The sequence below is a fragment of the Elgaria multicarinata genome, chromosome 4 (assembly GCF_023053635.1).
Source record: "Elgaria multicarinata webbii isolate HBS135686 ecotype San Diego chromosome 4, rElgMul1.1.pri, whole genome shotgun sequence".
NCBI classification, from domain to species: domain Eukaryota; kingdom Metazoa; phylum Chordata; class Lepidosauria; order Squamata; family Anguidae; genus Elgaria; species Elgaria multicarinata.
Window position 1 is genome coordinate 51284304 of NC_086174.1, and position 20647 is coordinate 51304950.

Here is a 20647-nt window from a genome sequence, read left to right on the forward strand (position 1 = left end):
AATCCTGTGCATATTGTTTCCAGGGAAGCAATAGAGGCTGGTGGCTCCGATTTCGGTGGGGCTGTGAATTTATTCTGGGGTTCAACCAGAACTCTAAACGAGTCGTCCATGGGGCTGAACCCTATGCCCCAAATAGGTTCAGAGCCTTGGATAGCTCCTTTAGAGTTCTGGCTGGTTCTGATTGAAACCCAGAATGGATGCACAGCCCCACCGAAATCGGAGCCACCAGCCTCGACTGCTGGAAAGGAAGGGCCGCTGTGTTCAATCATGAGACTCTCTCCCTACATTGGCAGCGTTCTTCAACGTGGTGGCTTCCAGATGTTGAAGTACAATTCCCATCATGTCCCAGTCAGCATGATGGGAGTTGTAGTCGAACACAACTGAAGGGCACCCTGGTTGGAGAAGGCTGCCGTAGTGTATTTAGGATTGCAAACTCAAGTATTTTAATCCTTTCTCTGGCATGGGAAGCAGCATAGTTCAACTTTTCTCTGCAGTCACACACTCTTTCATAGAAGCACGTACAATCATCTGATGTGGACTAATAGTGATCATTTCCAGATACTGGAACATGTCATATTGCACATACACAGCTGATGTTTCTGTTTGAGCATTGTATAAATTACATGCTACAGATCAGTAGAAACATTGAAAGTAACAATAATAAAGGATAGTTCCTCTGAGCGCAGAGTGAGTGAGTGCTTGGCTGTTACTGCTCAGTACCCACCCAAGAGTTTAGGGAACAAGAATAGGGTTACCCAGAATTTTACTGCTCCAGTTGTAAAGTAGGAGGACGTAAAGCAGAGGGGCGAGTAGTTGGTGTTTTCATTATTTATTATTACTTTGCCTTAAAATGATACCTTTTGTGGGAAAGGCATCATTTTATGAAGAGCCAGGCTGGTTGAGACAAAACATCTATGAGAGCCAGCATCCTGTTCCCACAGTGGCCAGGATGCCTATGGGAAGCCCACAAGCAGGATATGAGTGCAATATCCCTGTCCCATGCAAGTTCCCCCAGCAACTGGTATTCAGAGGCAATATATAGCCATCATTACTGGTAGCAATTGATAACCAAATCCTCCATTTGTCTAATCCCCCTTTAAAGCCAACCAAGTTGGTGGGCATAACTTCATTTTATAGCACGATTTCCACAGTTTAACTATGCACTGTGCAAAGAAATACTTCCTCTTAACTGCCCTAAATGGCCCACCAATTAGTTTCATTGGTTGACCACAGGTTCGAGTATACATATGCACTGCAGGGCAAGGAGGAAAGAGGTGGTGTGCATCTTTTCAGACATAGCATGTGGGTCTGCCCACTTTTGATGGGGTCAAACCAGTATTGTTTGTTCTATCGATTGTATTGTACTGTGGGATGTACTGTACTCAAATGGGCTTCTTCACACAAGTGAAATAAGGTGTGCTCGTGGCTGGCCACTCACAGAAATTCATGGGTCCTTTTGATGACATCAGCAATCTTCTGCATGTCTCCTGCACCTTCCCCCAACAATTCCATTAAAAAACACAACCACCACCCTGTGATATCCCAGTTCTGTTGATTCTCTACCATGTACAGGGGAAGTTGCACTACAAAACACCCACTAGAGGGTACTGTCCCATTCAATGCTATGAGAATGGAGAGGAGGGGAAGTTTCCAATTACAAACTGTGTGGTCACCCCCTCTTTGCCTGTGTAATGCAGCCCCATTATGATTGCACAAGAGAAGCAGGAAGCAAGGCCCTGGTAAGGAAATGCATTTTCCCCTTAATCTAAAGTAGCCCAATATGTTGCCTCCCCTACTTATTTTGATCCTCAAGCACTTTCAACATGTGAGCAGCCCTGCTACATTGATACTGGCGTGACACATCCCTCAGGGAACTCAACACTCCCTGTGTGGCCAGGAAGGTGATGTCCTTGGCCATGGAAAAGTCTGCATCCAATGCATTGACCTCAGGAGAAAAAAATGGCAGGAGCCCACCACTATTTTGCCTTCATGACCCCTTTGACTGGCAGCTTTGTTGTGGGCCCAAAGTAAAAGGGGAAAAAAGGACATAGAGAATATTAAGACTTGATTGTGGCTCATAACGAATAATTTGAAGGCTTAGTTCCAATTCCTGAATAGAAGGTTCCTTGGCTTTTAACTTTTCTTTTATTTGATTTGATTGCTGACATTTATATATCACTTTCCACAGAATTATTCAAACAGTGAACATCTACTGTCATTACCATCAAAAACTGCAATAGAATATAACAATGACACTACACAATACTAAATAAATAGTATTCAGCTGCTAAACAACAGCATAGCTGGATGGGTCACACTTCAGGGAAAGCCTGTAAGAAGGGATGGTTCTTAAGGTAACCCCGAATGATCTCCCTGATGAGGCTCGCCTGGCACCAACACTGTTATCTTTCAGGTGCCAGGTCAAGACTTTTCTCTTCTCCAAGGCATTTAATAGCATTTAACAATGCTAAGTTTGTTTTTAATGGACCCCAGAACTGTTGTTTAAATGGATACTGTTGTTTTTATACTGTTGTTTTTGATGGTTTTAAATTTTGTATATTTTTAATGTTTACTGTTTTAAACTTTTGTAAACCGCCCAGAGAGCTTCGGCTATGGGGCAGTATATAAATGTAATAAATAAAAATAAATAAATATCAAACATCAGAACTGTGTGTGAAGGTTGTCTAGTGATGTTATATATTCCAGAGGGTGGGTGCTATGACACTTAATGTTCTGCTGCATGTGGCACTATCAGAAGTGCTCCCTCGGATGGTGGCAAAGACAGGGCATAAAGAACATAATTTTACATCTGGCTAGCTAATCATGGTAGCCCCTAGCCCACTATTTAGGAAAAATGGGTAATTAAGAGCACAGTCTTACGCAGGTTCAGATAGAAAAAAAATCCTACAACTTCCAGCATTCCCCAGCATGCCATGCTGGCTGGGGATGCTGGGAGTAAGAGGACTCCCCCCCCCCATCTAAACCTGCTTAGAAATGCATACTAAGAGTGCTTAGAAAAATAAGGACACCTAGGCTTTGACCTCACTGAACTGTAGTGACCTACATGTGGGATTTTGTTTGCAGTGCTCACTGCAACTTTGTTGCTGTTTCTTAGTTGGAGGTTAGAGATGGAGGGGGGGGGGAGCACTGTATGACAGCAACACAGAGGAGGCTAGTCAGTGTTGTAATCAAGACAGTAGCTATTTTATACCAGCTAAAATTGAGCATAATTTTCCTGATTTAATTTTAAATACATCTTTAAAAACCCAGAAGTATGTTCAGCATGGAAAGGGGAAAATATATCCGGAGTCCTAAAGAGAAAATAAGAAGAGCCATGCTGGATCAGACCAAGAGTCCATTTGGTTCAGCATTCTCTTCACACAATGCCCAACAAGCTGCCCACGGGAAACCCAGAAGCTGGACATGAGTGAAACAGCACCCCAAGGCTTTCTGTCTCTGACACTGGAGGCAGCATAGAGTCATCAGGACTAGTAGCCATTGATAGCTTTCTCTTCCAGGAATTTGTCCAACCCTCTTTTAAAGCCATCCCAATTGGTGGCCATTACTTCATATGATGGTAGCAAATTCCATAGTTTAACTATGCACTGTGTGAAGAACTTTCTTTTATCTGTCCTGAATGTCACATTAATCAGGTATTATGGGAGGAGAAAAATGTCTCCCTATCCACATTCTCCACACCATGCGTAATTTTGTACACCTCTATCATGATTCCCCTTACAGGCTTTCCCCCCAAGCTAAACAATCCCAGTTGTTGTCACCTTCCCTCATAGGGGAATTGCACCATCTGTGCCAGCTTTGTGGGATCAGTTTCAATTGCTGTGCGTCAAGGACATGGAATAGGTGCTCGTAGCCATAAGGCTGGCCACCTGTTCTCTAGAGCCATGCCCATTAAACCTAGCCGGGGGAAGTGACTGGTGGTGTCCAGAGTGCAGTGAATGCATCACTGACCCCATTCAGACAACATGCTAAACCATGCTGCTTAACCACAAAATGGTTTATGGAATCCTTAACCATGGTTTACGGTGTCATCTGACACACGTTTTCCCTAACCATCTTGCCCGCTGACCACATTGTGGGTTTGGCTCACTAACCACGTTCTGCAATATGGTTAGCTGCAGTAACCATGGCTAAAAGTGTTGTCTGACACGTCTGTGGCTCAGGAGCTGTGGCCTTGCTATTTACTGTTTTACTCTGTACAGCACCATGTACATTGATGGTGCTATATAAATAAATAAATAATAATAATAATAATAATAATAATAATAATAATAATTAATTGACTAACTAGGCGGGGCCACTCTAGCCAGCGGGTTCTATAGCTGCTCTGGACTGCCGATTGATATGCTCGCTGTGCTGCCATTTTGTGTTTTGCATTAGTTTTTTGGAGCAATTTTTGCTCTTTTTAGCAGAGCGTGCTTGCAAGCTGGGATTTAAAAAGCTCTACTGTAAGCACGCTCTGCTAAAAAGAGCAAAAAAAGAGCAAAAATTTCCCCATACAAAGCATCCATTTCTCCCACCTTGTCGAAGCGCCATTACATCCCTCAGGTTCTAATTACTGTGGCGGTGCTGCCTGATGATGCAGCTAGCGCAGCTGTCCCGGAAGGCTTCTGCCTCCCCTGTGATGACTGTAGAGGTATAGCAGGCACGGCGATGCAGAACATGATTATTAGGATGTTGCTTGCAGACAACCAGTAGGGTCAGCCATGGCCAATAAGTCGGAGCAGCAGTGTGGATATAGAATCATGCAATCAGTGCGTAAGGACATTTTGAGAAGTTGAAAGGTGAGAGAGATGATGCTTTTTGCTCACTACCACATGTAGTGATGGCCACCAATTTGGATGGCTTTAAAAGGGGGTTGGATAAATTCCTGGAGGCAAAGGCTATCAATGGCTACTAGTCCTGATAGTTGTGTGCTATGTCCAGTATTCGAGGCAGTAAGCCTGTGTGGACCAGTTGCTGGGGAACATGGATGGGAGGTGCTGTTGCATCATGTCGTGCTTGTTGGTCCCTGGCCGATGGCTGGTTGGCCACTGTGTGAACAGTGTACTGGACTAGATGGACCCTTTGTCTGATCCAGCATGGCACTTATGTTCTTAATTGCTGGTATTACAAGCACTGTTAAAAAGAACTGCATATATGACATCTAAGTATTATGTTAAGGATATGAATGCTGAAATGGTGAAGGTTTATTGGTGTGATTTTACAAGTTTGGCCTTCTGAAAGAGTCAGTTATGAGTACCTTGAATGAGGCCATATGATGAGATTTCCACCAAGTCAGTCACTTATGACTATGCTTATTATATGGGCTACAACGGTTATTTTTTGGGGTACATTATACCATATAGGAATTATTTTAATAGTTGTGTAAGAATTTTTAATGCATTAGGATAAGAGCTGGATAAAAATAACTTCCCATCTATTCTATATAAAGAAAATAGCACCATCTACACATAAGAGGGAAGTATCAGCAAACTTGAGGAAAATCGAAGGTCTGCAGAAATAAAAAAAAGCAAGGGGAGGGACCTGAAAACCACCCCATAAGGTTTGAGAATGGGCTCTGTGGCCTGACTGTTGGGAAAGGGAAAATATTAGATTGTAAGCCTATGCGGCAGGGTCTTGCTATTTACTGTGTGGTCTGTGCAGCACCATGTACATCGATGGTGCTATATAAATAAATAATAATAATAATAATAGAAAATAGTGTATATGTGTGTGTGTGAGTGCAAAGGAGTATCTTGGAAGTGGGCATGGCTGGCTGGAACCTTGAACAAGAGCAATATTTTGTTGTAAATGCCACTAAAATGTGTCAGAAGAAATACATTTAACAATTATAAAAAGTTCATCGTTAATTTTTATTGTGCTGCCAAGAGCCAAATTACAAGAAACCATCTTACATTTTAAAAAGTAAACAAGCAATCTGCCGAATTGCAGTGCACTCCAAGTGCCACATATGCATCTATTTTATTTTTCAGAAAATGATATCTGCATTTCTCTTACAAGAGCACAACAGGAACCAAAGTAAAAGAGTGTAATGGATACAGCACATAGGATAAATAATATCTTCAAAATAATAATAAAATAATAATAATAAAATAATAAAAACATTTTACACCATGTCCTATATCCTGCTAATATTTTTTTTCCAGAATATGGCCTTGATTGTAAAACAAAAGCAAGCATTTACAATTTCTGGATAAAGACTGCTTACTCTTATGAAAGGAATGGATGATTTATCTTGACAAAATCTGGGTAGTGACTGGATAGTAACATTAGTTTCAGTGTTTTCATACTGAGTATAAAATGCTGGGGGACTACATTTTTTCTTTTTTTGGAAACTGAATTCACAACAGAAAAAAATGTTGAGCCTTTATGATACACCTATTTTTCTCTTTGATGCGAAGAGCTAGAACACTTTTTGATATTCTAAAACAAGATATTTGTTAATCTTCAGATTAATAAATTAGGTCATATAATAAATTAGGTTTTTCAGTTTTAAAGTTCAGTAACCTCTGACCAAGTATTTACAACAATACTTGAGAGTTCCTTTACAAAAAAATACATTTTCTTTTCACATTAAGCATACTGGGTATCTGTGTCTTATGACAAGCGATTGTAAAAGAAAAAGGCAACACACAAATGGGCAGTTAGTATAAAAGTGCCAAGACCTGTTTGGAAAAGTTAATGTTGTATGATACAGTTAAAGTTTTGAGTCAAGCTGCAACAAACCTCCAGCTAGTTGTATTCCAGTAGTTGTTTCAAACAACTGTTTTGAAATATATCCAAGTGCGGATGCTGTTATTCTGTGGAACTGATTAGTGCTGCCTGTATGTTATCAGTGTATCTAGCCAATGCATTGAATTAACAGCCTTTTTAAGGCCATGCAGGAAAAGAAAAAAAAAAACACCCTGAAATGTAGCAAGTAGCGATGCTTACTGCTAAAATTGTGCACATACTGTACACGCCTGCAAACACAAGGGCACGCGTGCTCTCTCTCTCTCTCCCTCTCTCACACTTGCATATTCACACTTTCAAATCAAATAAAACTAGGTAGAATGAGATACTCTCATCTTGTCTTTTCTAAACACAAATGATTAAGCAATAATATGGAATGCCTGTGTTTCTGTTTTGGGTAAAATCTCAGTTAAAAATACATTCAACAGGGAAAAATACAAAATTATACCGATATATACTGTATATATAAATACCATATATATACTGTATATATACATATATACACATATATAGTGTGTATATATGTGTATATGTATATATACACATACATACGTACATATATACACACACATATACACACAGAAACATACAAATGCTTTATTTTAAGCATAACTATATTTACATAAATATTTCTATAAAGCTAAAGTTTTAAAGAAGCATGATCTCCTTTCTTTCTGAGCTTCCAAAAAGGTGCTTGAGTAATATACAATTAAAATTAAGCAGCTTCCTAGCATGAAAGTTGCTTCTAGTCTGCATAATCAGTAACAGGGGAAAAAAAATCTTAACATGATTTAAAAAAAACTAATCTGAGCAAGATCTTCACCCAACAAAATCTTTTCTTTTCCTCCAATGGAAAATTGGAGCCTGAACCACCTGAAATTGGTACACAATGATAAAAGAAAACAAGCACACACACACGCACACGCACAAGTTCTGGATTCAGATGGTGTTTTTAACTTTTCCTTCCTTTCCCTCTCTCTCCAATACTGTTGTCAAAAAATCCAGTGCTCATATCAGGAATTGTACAGGCCTTAGCCGTTCGCTAACTTCCAAAATTTGGACAATCAGCATCAAAAGGAAAAACAAAAAGCAGCACAAGGTATAATAGTACACATCTTCAATAAATTCACCCTTTGTATTTCTGCTTTAATGTTTTCCTTGTTATGTCATTAGCTATTGCAGCTTCTGATCAGGTAGAAAAACATAGTTGCAGCTATACGGCACCTGTGATGTGACAGGTACTCACCTAGGAGTATATTTTTGTAGCACAGCTGAAAAACCCCCAAACTTCATTATTTGAGTTTGGGTAGGGTATGCTTATACTTCACTGCAATAAATGCAATTTTGGAGTGTCAGGAAAAAGCTATATTCTTATAATTCTTTGTCTCCAAGTTAAGCTGACCAGCTTTTCTTCTTTGAGGCTTCCTGTTACAACCACTCAAGCTCAACCCCAATATTCCCATTCCAAGCAATGTCTATTACTATGTTACAAGCAAAACATCCTAACACGTTTTAAAACTTTGGTTCCAAGAAAACACTTGGTCAGTTATCGCAAGGAGAAGTGGGAATGCTTGTTCTGGCACATTGCAGGAGTTGGAGCCCATCCCAGTAAGGTCTTAGAGCTGTACATGAAGTCACAAATCCAATACAATCCACTAAGCAAGTGCACAATTCTAGTTTTATTTTAATAGCAGACTCAGTCTTTGTTTCTTCTTAACTTCTTGGTAAAGGTGCAACATCTCACACTGTCTGATAGAAATTATCTGCCTGTAAGTTGTTCTGTTTTTGCATGCTGTAGAACCCACTGTATCTTGAGTCTGGGTCAGCAATTCTGAGCATCCTCTGAGAACTGTCCACCTGAACCATAGTACCTTTCTTGCAATCCACATATACCAGCTGATTATTTAGGCAGGAAGGCTGTTTGAAAACAGAAAGCCACAATATAGAATGTCAGTTTCATATATACACATATATATGTGGAAACTTTATATAGAAAAAGAGGACAATTTTATTTATAATGAAATGTGTGTGTGTAGGGTTGTGGGCACACACACACACACACACACACAATTTTATTATAAATAAAATTGTCTTGTTTTCCTAATTGAAAAGAGCAGGGGCATACGATGTATTATGCACATCACAAATGCTTTGTAAAGAAAGCAGCCATCCACTCCCAGGTGAAGATCACAATAATTTAGGCTCATAAACCAGGAACAAATATTATGCCATTAATTTAGTAATCTAGGAGTGTAAAATATAGAAGGCTGAACAGCCTATCAAAATATTCAATGTAAGCATCACCAGTTCAATTAATTGTGTAGACAAAGCAAACCCAGAGAGCTTTGGCTATGGGGCAGTATATACATTTAATAAATAAATAAATATACAGATCATTATGTTCTAGAAGATAATTAATCTTTTGATCAATATTCCTAAAGAAATACACATATACTGAGGTGTCCAAGGCCTCAGTGAAGCCATCAATCAGATGCTTCCCCTGTACCTTGTTCCTGGTGAGTAATGTGAAGGAAGGGCAAACAGAGAAGGCTCAATGAGGCCCTGGTTCAGCCCATGCTACAATATGCAGGGCTTATTTGCAGAGGACTGCAGCTCCATCCCTATCTATCCAAGCCTGGAAAGCAACGAAGTTTAAGATCCCCTCCAGACCTACATCTGGGGTCTAATGTAAAATATATTCACAGGGAGCAGATATTCAAATATTGGTCTCTGAATCCCCCATTTTCAGAGTTTTCTGCCATCTGTATTCAATTGCATGTTTAACTGTCTCAGCTAGTTCAAGAAATTATGCTAGCTGTTTATACAAAAGTGACTGCAACAGAAGAAAAGTGGTCTAATTCAAAAATAAATGAAATCAGTTTACTTCATTACCTTTGTTGGAGCTCTGTAGCAGGATACTGGTATCCACTGCTTTTTCTGATTGACAAGTAAAAGTGCTATTATAAGAACTAGGGCAGTCATGATGGGCAGCGTCACCCAGGCAAGAGAACTGAGAGATGCCTCTCTACTTGGTTGTGATCCTCTGGTTTCTCTATAATCCCCCTGAAGGTGACCCATATCTGAAAAGTGTGAATAAGCATGTTAGTAGCAAACAACTACATCATATCTCTAACCAAGTAGTAGAATGGAAAAATGAAGTGTTGGCCTCCAGCATTGTCTTTATTCCCCAAATTGCCGTGGGCCTCAAATGAAAGGCATTCTTAGAAAATAAAAATGGTGTGTGGTCATGGCCCAGCATGACAAGCACAGAGAAAAATAAGAAGGAAAACTGGATGGTCATGGGGAACGTTCTGGGGGGCTAGAAGAAAGTTTTGCTTATTGTGGATGTGTGTGGTGTATGGGGGCGTTTTGCCTGTTTGTGTTTGTGTTTCACGGAGTATCACCAATTTTCCTTTTGTGAAATGGATATTTTGTTGTGCTTTGTAGGGGCAAATATGTGATTTGGCAACTGGGACTCAGACCCCACCTCTACCTTTTACTCAGTTTCTTGGTGAAATTACTTGTCTCTTCAACCTCATCAGTTTAACTTCTGTGAAATGGGAGTTGAACCAGAAAACCATGATTAAGTTTGGACCCAACCCAATAGATATGACTTATTTCTTAGAATGATTTGTATGAAGTAGCCATGATATGTTTTCTGCTTGTGCAAAGGTATCTTTGGAACTAACTCAGAATAACAATTTTTGACTGTAAAATTTACATAAGGCAAGAACAGGCATTTCTTTTGTTCTTTCTTGCTGACTCTGTATATATCATGGCCCTTGCCTTGTCATTAAACTTTTCTGTAAGAAGCATCCAAGTCAATAGCATGGATGGACCGTTTAATTTGAGAAATATGTTTCATAGACATAACTTCCCCTGCCTAAGGGAACCTAAATGTATTTAACCTATGTAAATGAACTTTGGTGATGATTTTTACCCATGAAGGGTTGTGACATTTGTCTATTTCAAAGGAACCCTTCCCTTGAGTCGAGTCTTGTCTAAGGTAGCCTTCCCTAACTGTATTACAATATTGCCATTGTGGACTGGGATGATGGGAATTGGGGAGGGCATCAAGTTGGGGAAGGCTGACCTAAGCATAACCATTGAAAGCTTCTCTCAAGCTTTGGAAAATGTTTTCACTTGTCTAATTTCTTTTACCAAGGAGATATCCCTCCTTTCTTTGCTGCTGCTCTAGTGTTCTGCAATACAGGGCATGCATTGGAGCAATGAGGGATTTTTAAAAAAGATTAGACAGGATTGGCTAATGGTGTCTCAACTAAGCCCATTGGGCTCTTTTCACAAAAGAAATATCTGGGCCCTGCAGAGGCTTTTATGGAAGGCACGTAAGCATTCTTTTTGAGCTGATCTGAGTCGATGGGGGAATATTCTGAGCATGTGAGCCACCATACATGTTCATTAGCACCCCCAGCCAGCAATGGGGACTCAGGAGACTGAAGATACAGAATAATGGGGAAATGTGCCTTGGTTAGAATTAAACTGCACGTTTGGGTTGGGATCTAGGAAAGCTTAGAGAACTGGGAGAGGAAGAAGCAGGAAGTCCTTCCTCCCCACCCACCCATATATCACCTGGCTACTCCTGCTTGAAGTATTAAAAGTCTCCAAATAGTGCTTTTGTAAGCAAAAAATGTTTGAAGTTAACCAAAACCAGCATTTCTCAACCTGGTACCAGCCAGATGTTTTGTAATGATTAGTGTCCCTGAACATATATAATGTGCCTCTCTTGCAGTAATGCATAACTGCATTTTCAGTCCCACTCAAATGATCACAACACTGAACCAACCAGGTTTTCCATGGTAAAATTCTGTACATGGTCACATATGATTATTTTTAAATTTAAATTTTAAAAAATCCTTTTCTATAACAAAACAGTGCTTATTCTGAAGTACGTGTGTTCTGCAACAGAAGGAAATCCTATTTCATTCTGTTAGTCATGCTAGAGTGAAATAAAAAGTTAAAGGCACAGTCCCAGGCATGTTTAGACAGAAATAAGTCCTACAACTCATAGTTGTTTATAGATCTATGTTTTTGTCTATTTGCATGTTTTTATGGTTTTAAATTTTGAATATTGACTTATTGTTTTCATCTTATTGAACCACCCAGAGAGCTTTGGCTATGGGGCAGTATAGAAATATAATTAATAACAACAACAACAACTTCAATACCCATCAGTCCCAGCCAGCGTGGCCTAAGGCCAAGAATTCTAAGTGCTGTAGTCCAGAACAATTGGAAGGCACCAAGTTAAGGAAGGCTGACCTAAACATGATAATGGTGTTTGAATGAAATTCAATTTACCTCTATGCATGTGAACAATATCATTTTCACTGGGTGTAGACCAAACCGCTGCTTCCAGTTCTTTATCTCTTCTATGATTTGTCTTCTCAATTGGGATATTGGTAGGTTCAGGCACATACATCTCTATAAAATATAATGACGTCACAGGAAGTCATAGAAAAGTTACCTTTATCTAGTCATAGACATTAAGCTCTTCTCCATTTTTTTGGAAGGGGCTCTTAACATTCTACTTATACAACCTAACTATGGCTTCTATCACCAGACCTATGTAGAACTAGATAATTCGTATCAGAGGTATGTTCCGACACTTTATTAATGTATTGCAATATATTTCTGGAATATTTGTTCTCTGACCTAAAGAAATTGAATCTAGAAAAGTACTTAAAAACACACACCACAGGAAACATTATTAGAAGTTTCCTGCTATATGTGAATAGCAGCATTATGAACAGCCAGATAGTCTCTCTGAATATCAAGAGAAGATCAGCAATAGTATCACAATGGAATAGCGTTTATGAGTCACCACAATTATATCGATCCCCTTTGTGCCATTGAAATGATATAAGAAGTTCAGAAAGCAGCAAGAGTTGCTAGACAGCATACTGTTTCTGTTTTTCACATAACTGCCAAAGAACACATAGTTAAAACAGGAAAATGCTTCTCAACATTATCAATAGCTGCTTGGGTAATTCGATTTTGACAAGGTAATATGCCTAGCATTAGGAAATTGCAACATGGACTCTTTTGATATCAATCTGGCCTAAAGGTGATTAAAATGTATAGAACTGTGAAGGTACACAGAAATCTTAGAAGAAATTCAAAGTTTTAGACAAGACCTATGTTCATGGTTGAAGTAATCCACCCTGCCCTCTCACACACCATTCACATACCATCCACCTTGCCCCCACTTAGGAGACGTAAAATTTCTGGAAATTTTGAAGCCATGGAAACCCCCCGTTCCCCCACCCTGTTTTTTCCAGAAAAAACCGGAAATTTTCAGAAAAATTGAAATAATGCAATATTAGCACTTCTTACAGATTGAAAGTCACTTTGTTACTTTAGGAACATAAAATGTAATTATGTAAAAGTTGGTTTGGCATAAAATTATTACATTTGGTATATTAAAAAGTACAGTGTATTCAAACAATTATTACAAATTTAATTTACTTTTTTAAATGTTTTTAATTTTTTTTGGTAACAAATGGAGCTACAAGCTCCTGAACTGTTAGGAACATCTGAACTGTAAAGAACCTCTTTGGTTCTGCCAATTTATGAGGAGCAGGCAAAAAACAATATTAAAAAATGACAACAGAAGAAACCACCAACATTAGTAATAAAGAAAATTATTTATGTCTCCACTAGTCCTCCAGTGTCAAGACATAAAGCACCCATTTCCATAAAAAGAACTGAGAAAAATTGGGGGATCAAGATTCAATGAATATGCATAAAATTTAATTAGACTCATTTTCTGACCTATAGCTATCACTATAAGTTTCAGTCTCTGCTTCAATGGCAATGCCCCCTAGAGGCAGAAATGCACATTCCCTCTTGCATTTGAGAGTTGTAGTCTCAGTTTTCAATTTAGGACTTGCTTGTCCTTGGTGCACAGACATTGTAATAATCTGATACTGTACAGTTTTTAGAAATCATTTGGAGAAGTATCTGAACACCTTGTCTTAAACATTTTATTCATCATGCTAAAATAAAACAACCCGTAATCCATTTTTTCTTCATTTTTTCAGTTTTTCATAAAAATCCCAAAAAAGGCTTCGGAAAAAACCGTGGTTTTTTTCCGAATTTTTCCGGGCCTTCACATCTCTGCCCCCACTCCATTCACAAAGACGTGCATACACCTTTCTCAGTGCCCCCTGCTCAGCTATATCATGCAAATCAGCTGAGATGGGGGAGGGCATGATATCTGAAATAAACAAAAACTTTCAGCTAATTCTCAGCTCTTCTCAAAACAGAAATCTGTTCTGCCTTCCTTATTTCTCAGCAGTTAGTAGCTGAACTGCAAGGCAGCTGAGGAGAAGTTCTCAGCCGAGACAATTGTTACCTAGAAGATTTTCCAGTCATGGATTCCCAGACAAATGATTATTTATTTTGTTTGTGCAAAAATTCTGAGAATGTTACTGAAATACATTGTATGACTATTACCTGGGCACATAGAACAGCAACTTCCCTCCACGTTGATGGGTTCCACACAAGGAAGAGGAGGGCAACTGACCGTGGAACAAAGGGTCTGTCCCTGTAGACAGTAGCAGTGTGTGCAACTGTCAATGTCCCAACGTTCTTCATCAGCATATGTTTTTCCATTAAAGTGACACACTGCCTTCTTTGATGTTGTGTCTTCTATTGAAATACATTGTCATAATTTGGATGTTAGAAAGCCATTTCAAAGTAATTGGAAAAAAAGAAACATATGATCTTATGCCCTGCTTTGAGACTGAATTGCTTTTTGTGTGGCATTTTGGCATATTCAGTATTCTGCTCTTGGTTGAAAGTATCTGCTAAATGCTAATGGAACAATATGTAGCAGGTAGTGAAGTTCTATCACTGAGGAGAAAAGGGATCAAAAATGTTCAGAGTCATATTCACAATTGTTGTGCTCAATTTTTTTTCAGCTACTGAGCAATTATATTCAATTATTAATATTTCTATGTTAATAAGTTTGTTTTTATTCTAAAGCGCACAACTTATCTATTAAGTGCATTTCAGTAGCCCAAGTGTCAATACTGCCTAGCTAGACCAGAGTTAAAATCTTTGTTCAGTTATGGAGTCACTAGATTGGCCTACTATCTCCACCTTAATTCCCCATCAAAAATATAGGAATGATAGATTTCCTTACAGCACTGTCATGAAGACAAGCATGATAAACAGTAGAACGATTTTAAAGTATCAGGAGACTTATTAAGAAAAACCATCTGTGGGGTTTTCACATTGTTTTTTCCTAATAAATGAACGAATAACCAAAATTACATAGGATCATGCTCGTCTACTCATCTATTGAAAGTGATAAGCTACTGACTATGCAAAAGGGATAGCTAAAGTGGTGTAGTGGTTAGAGTGTTGGACTGAGAGTCGGGAGATCCAGGTTCTAGTCCCCATTCAGCCATGAAGCTCACTGGTTGACTTTGGGCCAGTCACAGACTCTCAGCCCAACCTACCTCACAGGATTGTTGTGATGATAAAATGGAGATCAGGAGGATTATGTATGGTGCCTTGGATTTCTTGGAGGAAAAAAGGCAGAATATAAATGCAATAAATAAAATAAAATGAGAATTAACAACCATTTTCTAAACTACTTAAACATTGCTTCATCAAAGAATGTATTTACATATAACATAATTAGCAAACAAATGACTACTCTGTATATTTATCCACACTATCCAAAGTATACATTCCTTGCATTTTGCATAAGTTAGCTTCCCAATCCAATACTGCCCAGAATCTTCCCTGAACCTTGATTTAGAAATTGCTAGAGAATGGGGTTTCAATATCCAGGTTATGGAAGATTCTAAATTTAGAACCACCACAAGACTTGGCTATTGGGCATTCACTCATGTGCATAGTGATGAGAGCATAGTAGAGAAGTGGTGAAGAAGTTCAGCCTTGCCCAGTCTTACTTTGTGTCGAGGTGGGGGTGGGGTGAAAAGTAATAACCTGATGATCCCCTAGGCTTTTAAATGTTTCATCAAGCACACAGGTACAACCTTCCATCTGTATTCAAGCAAATCTGCTCTGAATAGGCAGGTTGCTTACCTGTAACTGCAGTTATTCGAGTCATCATCTGTGCAGTTATACATATGGGCTCTGCACCATATGGGCTATACATATGGGCTCTGCGCCTGTGCGGAGCTTTGATTCGGGAACCTTCCCGAGCTGAGAATTTTGGCAGAAAACCCTAACCCTCCCCCACTGTCCTACTGTGCATGTCCAGTAGGGTCCTGCCCAATCTCTCAGGTCACCTGAGACCCCATTGCAGCCTCAGTTCCAAAGAACTGTCAATATTGCCTCGGCATCAATACAAAAAATATATTGATACTGAAGCGGCGACGGTGGGAAGGTTGTGTGACTGCACAGATGACCACTCAAAGAACTACAGTTACAGGTAAGTAACCTGCATTTCTTCTTCATGGTCTCTGTACATTACACATATGGGTGATTAACAAGCTCACTTACCTTGGAGTGGGTAGGGGTCTTAATGAAGAAGTGAAGACAAACAAGCAATCTGCTAAGTATCAAAAGTCCAGACTACAGTGTTATATACTCAGCAGAGTTCTGGTATGGGGACTCCCCACTCAAAGGCTGAAGACATCACCATTGCCCTTGCAGAGTGTGCTCTAATCAAAGCAGGGATTTCAAACTTCGCGAGTCTATATTCTAGTTGGATGGTCTGCACAATCCATGAAGACAGTCTCTGTGTAGATACTGGAAACCTTTCTTATTTTCACCATAGCACACAAATAAACACTGTGACTGTCAGAAGGGCGCTGTGTGGGAAAGAGCGCACCAAACATCCAACGTATGCAAGCTGGATTCCAGAGGTGAAGATGGTGACAGAAAAAAGGCTGTTACACTTACTCCAGTCAAGGAAGCTCGTAGTCTTGGCTTTATATTTGACTCCTCGCTCTCCTTTTATTCCTCATATTGAGGTAATAGCTAAATCCTGTTGTTTTTTCCTGTATAATATTGCCAGGATTCGATAATTTTTGTCTGTCACTTCTGCCAAGACTCTTGTTCATGCATTGGTTATTTCTCGGTTGGACTACTGCAACCTTCTTCTCTCTGGCCTTCCTTCTTCTCACATCAGTCCGTTGGTTTCTGTTCACCACTCTGCTGCTAAGATCATCTTCTTGGCTCGCCGCTCTGACCATGTTACTCCACTTCTGAAATCTCTTCATTGGCTTCCAATTCACCTCAGAATCCAATATAAACTTCTCCTGTTGACCTACAAAGCTTTTCACAGTCTAGCTTCTTCCCATCTTTCCTCTCTCATCTCACACTATTGCCCCGCTCGTGCTCTTCGGTCCTCTGATGCCATGTTTCTTACCTGCCCAAGGGTCTCTACTTTCCTTGCTTGGCTTCGTCCATTTTCTTCCGCTGCCCCTTACGCCTGGAACACTCTTCCAGAACATTTGCGAACTACAAGTTCAATCGCAGTTTTTAAAGCTCAGCTAAAAACTTTTCTTTTTTCTAAAGCTTTTAAAACTTGATTTTGCTCTTACTTTTATACTGTTAGTTTTACTCTACCCTGTGCCTGTTTGGTGCATTCTCTTCCCCTTCTTGTTTTATTATGATTATATTAGAATGTAAGCCTATGCGGCAGGGTTTTGCTATTTTATTGTTTTACTCTGGTGTTCCACTGAGACAAAGTTGTTCTTACCAAAAACCAGGTAGGGTTCATTGATTCTGAGCACAGACAGCTCACTTGCTCTTCTAGTTGATGAGATTGCTTCTAAGAATGCCACTTCCAGGTAAGTAAGCTCAAATCTGTTGTGGCTAGAGGTTCAAATGGCTTACAGGTCAAGGCATGAAGGACTACAGAAAGACTCCAGGGAAGCACAGGACCTTTCATTGGTGATTTGATATTCAATAGATCTTTCAAAAGCCGTCAAAGTAATGGGTGAGAAAAAATTGAAAAATCTTCTATTAAACTATGAAAGGCTGAGATTCCTTATAAACCCTTATGGATGACAACTTCAAGCCCTTATCTGATAAAACTAACAAGAAAGACAGGATTTGGTGAACCGAACATGAAACAGGTAATGCAAAATCAGTAAACTCTTCCCACTTGCAGTTGTATTGCATCCAATATCCCCTGAATCTGTGATATAGTCTGTATGTCAGCTACAGGGGAAATAGTCTCCTGGCTGTGAGATGCAAAGTGTCAAGATCTGGGTGTTGAAACTGCCCTCAATCTTGCTACAGAAGGTCTGTTCTCAATGGTAATAATGTCCCTGGGACTGGTCAAGGAAGGGAGCAAACCACTCCTGGTCTGGGCTACCATGGAGTCACTAATTTGCAATTTGTGTTGTCTGTCATGATTTTCGCTAAGACCCTCATCAGCAAAGGAAACAGGGGAAAGAGAAACATTGTTCCACTTCAGGAGAAAGGCATCTCCTTGGGATCCCGTACTGAGTTCTGCCCTGCTGCAAAACTGCATGTAAACCAAGTTGTTTGCTGTCACAAACTGTCGATGGAATGTCCCACATCTTGAAGATGTTGTAAATGTCCTAAGGGTGCATTTGCCAGTTGTGGGACAAAATGACCGCCCTGCTCAGATGATCTGCCAACTCATTGTCCTTTCCTGCAATATGCACAGCAGTCACAGTAATATTGCAAAGAATACACCATTCGAGGATTTGAATGGTAAGCTGGACCAGCGGTACTGATCAGGTGAATAACCACAGTCGTGTTGTCCGATGTTACTTGAACATGATGACCCCGCAGTTTGGTATTGAAAGCCTTTAGTGCTTTCTGGACGGCAAGCAGTTCTAGAAAATTGATGTGTACCTTCTTTTCCCTCCAAAACCATGTGCCCTGAATTTTTAACAATGCATCTATGGTCAGCACCTTTGTTGGCATCGATTGCCAGAACAGAACTCCTGTTAAGAGATGCGCTGATACTGTTCACCATCAACGTGATCGTGCTAACTCTGACGGAAGTCAGAGATGTACTTGTCTGGCGTTCAGCATAGGGTTGAATGGCCTGCTAAACCAAAGCTGGAGTCGCCTCATCTTGAGTTGGGCAAAGGGCACCATCATTGTCGTAGCCATGAATCCTAGTAGTTTTTGTACAGTGATGACTATTATAACATAACAATGTGCCACCTGAGAGTCTAGAGTGATGATCATGTGCTCTCTCTGACCTTTTTTTTTTTGCATTGAGGATGGCCACAATGAACTTGATGGATCGTGTTTCCAAAAGTGCCAATGGGGACGTGACCCAGAGAATATCTGAGAGAGGGAAGGAGCCAAACTTGCTGCGATATCCTGTTGCAGTGATGAGAAGGACCGGTGGTGGCCCCCAGACTATGGAACGATCTCCCTGACGCGGCTCGCCTGGCGCCAACGCTGCTATCTTTCTGGCGCCAGGTTAAGACTTTCCTCTTTGCCCAGGCATATAGCGGCACATCTTAATTACCCACGTTTAGTTTTTTAATGGTTTTTAATGCTTTATGTGTGTATTTTCTGTGTTTTAGGATTTTAAATTTTGTATACTCGTTTTTATCTTAATTTTAGAATTTCTGTAAACTGCCCAGAGAGCCCTGGCTATGGGGGCAGTATATAAGTGTAATAAATAAATAAATAAATAAATAAATCTGATGTTATTTGGGCTCTCATGCAGGATGAGAGGAAGGCAGAGACCAAAAGGTGTAGTGTCAACATATTGCAGAGTCGGTTTGGTCGCAGGCAATGCTTGTCATTGGAATTATTCTTTCGGTGTTGGGACCAAAAACTAGAAGAATACTGTTGCTTAAAGGCGGGACAGTCACTCTGGTACTCAGGGTATTGAGATGCTGAAACCAGCATCTTGGCTTAAATGGTTGAGGCAATGGACCCAGGCCCATAATCTTTGCCATGGTTTTGGCCTTTTGGACTGAATCCATTGCCTTGTCTGTCATTGGCCTAATCTACACCAAGCAGGATAGTGCACTATGAAAGTGGTATATAAAAGGTAGGAGCCCCACCAAGCAGGATATAGCACTATGAAAGCAGTATGAAAGTGGTATATGTCAATGGGCCTCAACAGTTGTCAGTGCACTTCATACTACTAAAAAGCAGTAGTGTGGCTCCTGCCTTTATATATCGCTTTCATAGTGCAATATCCTGCTTGGTGTAGATTAAGCCTTAGGCTCAGTTCAGACAACATGTTTCTCAACAGTAGTTTTGGAACTCCACAGTGGAGTTTTTATACCACCATTGAGAAAGGTGTTCTCTGACGTGAAAATTCCATGTAATGGTGGAGGTGGTTTTTTTGGAAAACACTCCATGCAGAATATCCACGCTGTGCAGAGGAGAGTTCCTGCACAACCGTTGTGCTGTGTGCAGAGCTGGGCAGAGGGGGGTGGGCAGTGGGGCCAGTTGGCATGGGCCTATGATTTTGAGGAGGCCTACTCCAAGTCCCCCTGGTAGAGGCAAAGGGGGACACTTTGGTAAAGATTTGTTACGAAGTAGCTCTCCTGTGAGTGAGCAGTACTGACTCCATTTTGAGACAGCCAATAAGCCAAGGTGTCTTCACTCCCCAACTCTAGCCTTTTCTCTGTTGTTGTTGATGATGAATTTACCCAAAGAAAAGCACATAAAGCATTTCTGAATGTGAAGGAGTGATGTCTTATATACATCTTGAATAAAAGTGCATGCCATTACCTTTTTTAAAATAAATTGTTCTAGTTCATATGTATTTAGAACTGATTAAAAATACTTAATGAGCAGTTTGAAATGGGGCCTACATTTCCCATCTGGCCCGGGCCTATTACCAGCTTTGCCTGGCCCTGGCTGCGTGTTGTGAGGAGGGCTCCATGGAGTTTTCCGTTGCGTTGACTTTTCACACTTGCTACAGAGTTCCCTGGCA

The 20647-nt window shown here is 40.1% G+C and overlaps 1 protein-coding gene across 3 annotated transcripts in view; it reads right to left on the bottom strand.

The window, feature by feature from the left end:
• Window positions 1-5871: 5871 nt before the first annotated feature.
• Window positions 5872-20647, bottom strand: part of CRIM1 (cysteine rich transmembrane BMP regulator 1) — a 189574-nt gene continuing 174798 nt past the window's right edge. For all 3 annotated transcript variants that reach the window (XM_063124279.1, XM_063124280.1, XM_063124282.1), the window contains 4 exons: window positions 14227-14421; window positions 12070-12192; window positions 9646-9833; window positions 5872-8670 (listed from right to left, as the gene is read on the bottom strand). In XM_063124279.1, coding sequence (XP_062980349.1) covers window positions 8494-8670; window positions 9646-9833; window positions 12070-12192; window positions 14227-14421 — 683 coding nt within the window. In that variant the 3' untranslated portion in view covers window positions 5872-8493. The remainder of the gene's footprint in view (window positions 8671-9645; window positions 9834-12069; window positions 12193-14226; window positions 14422-20647) is intronic.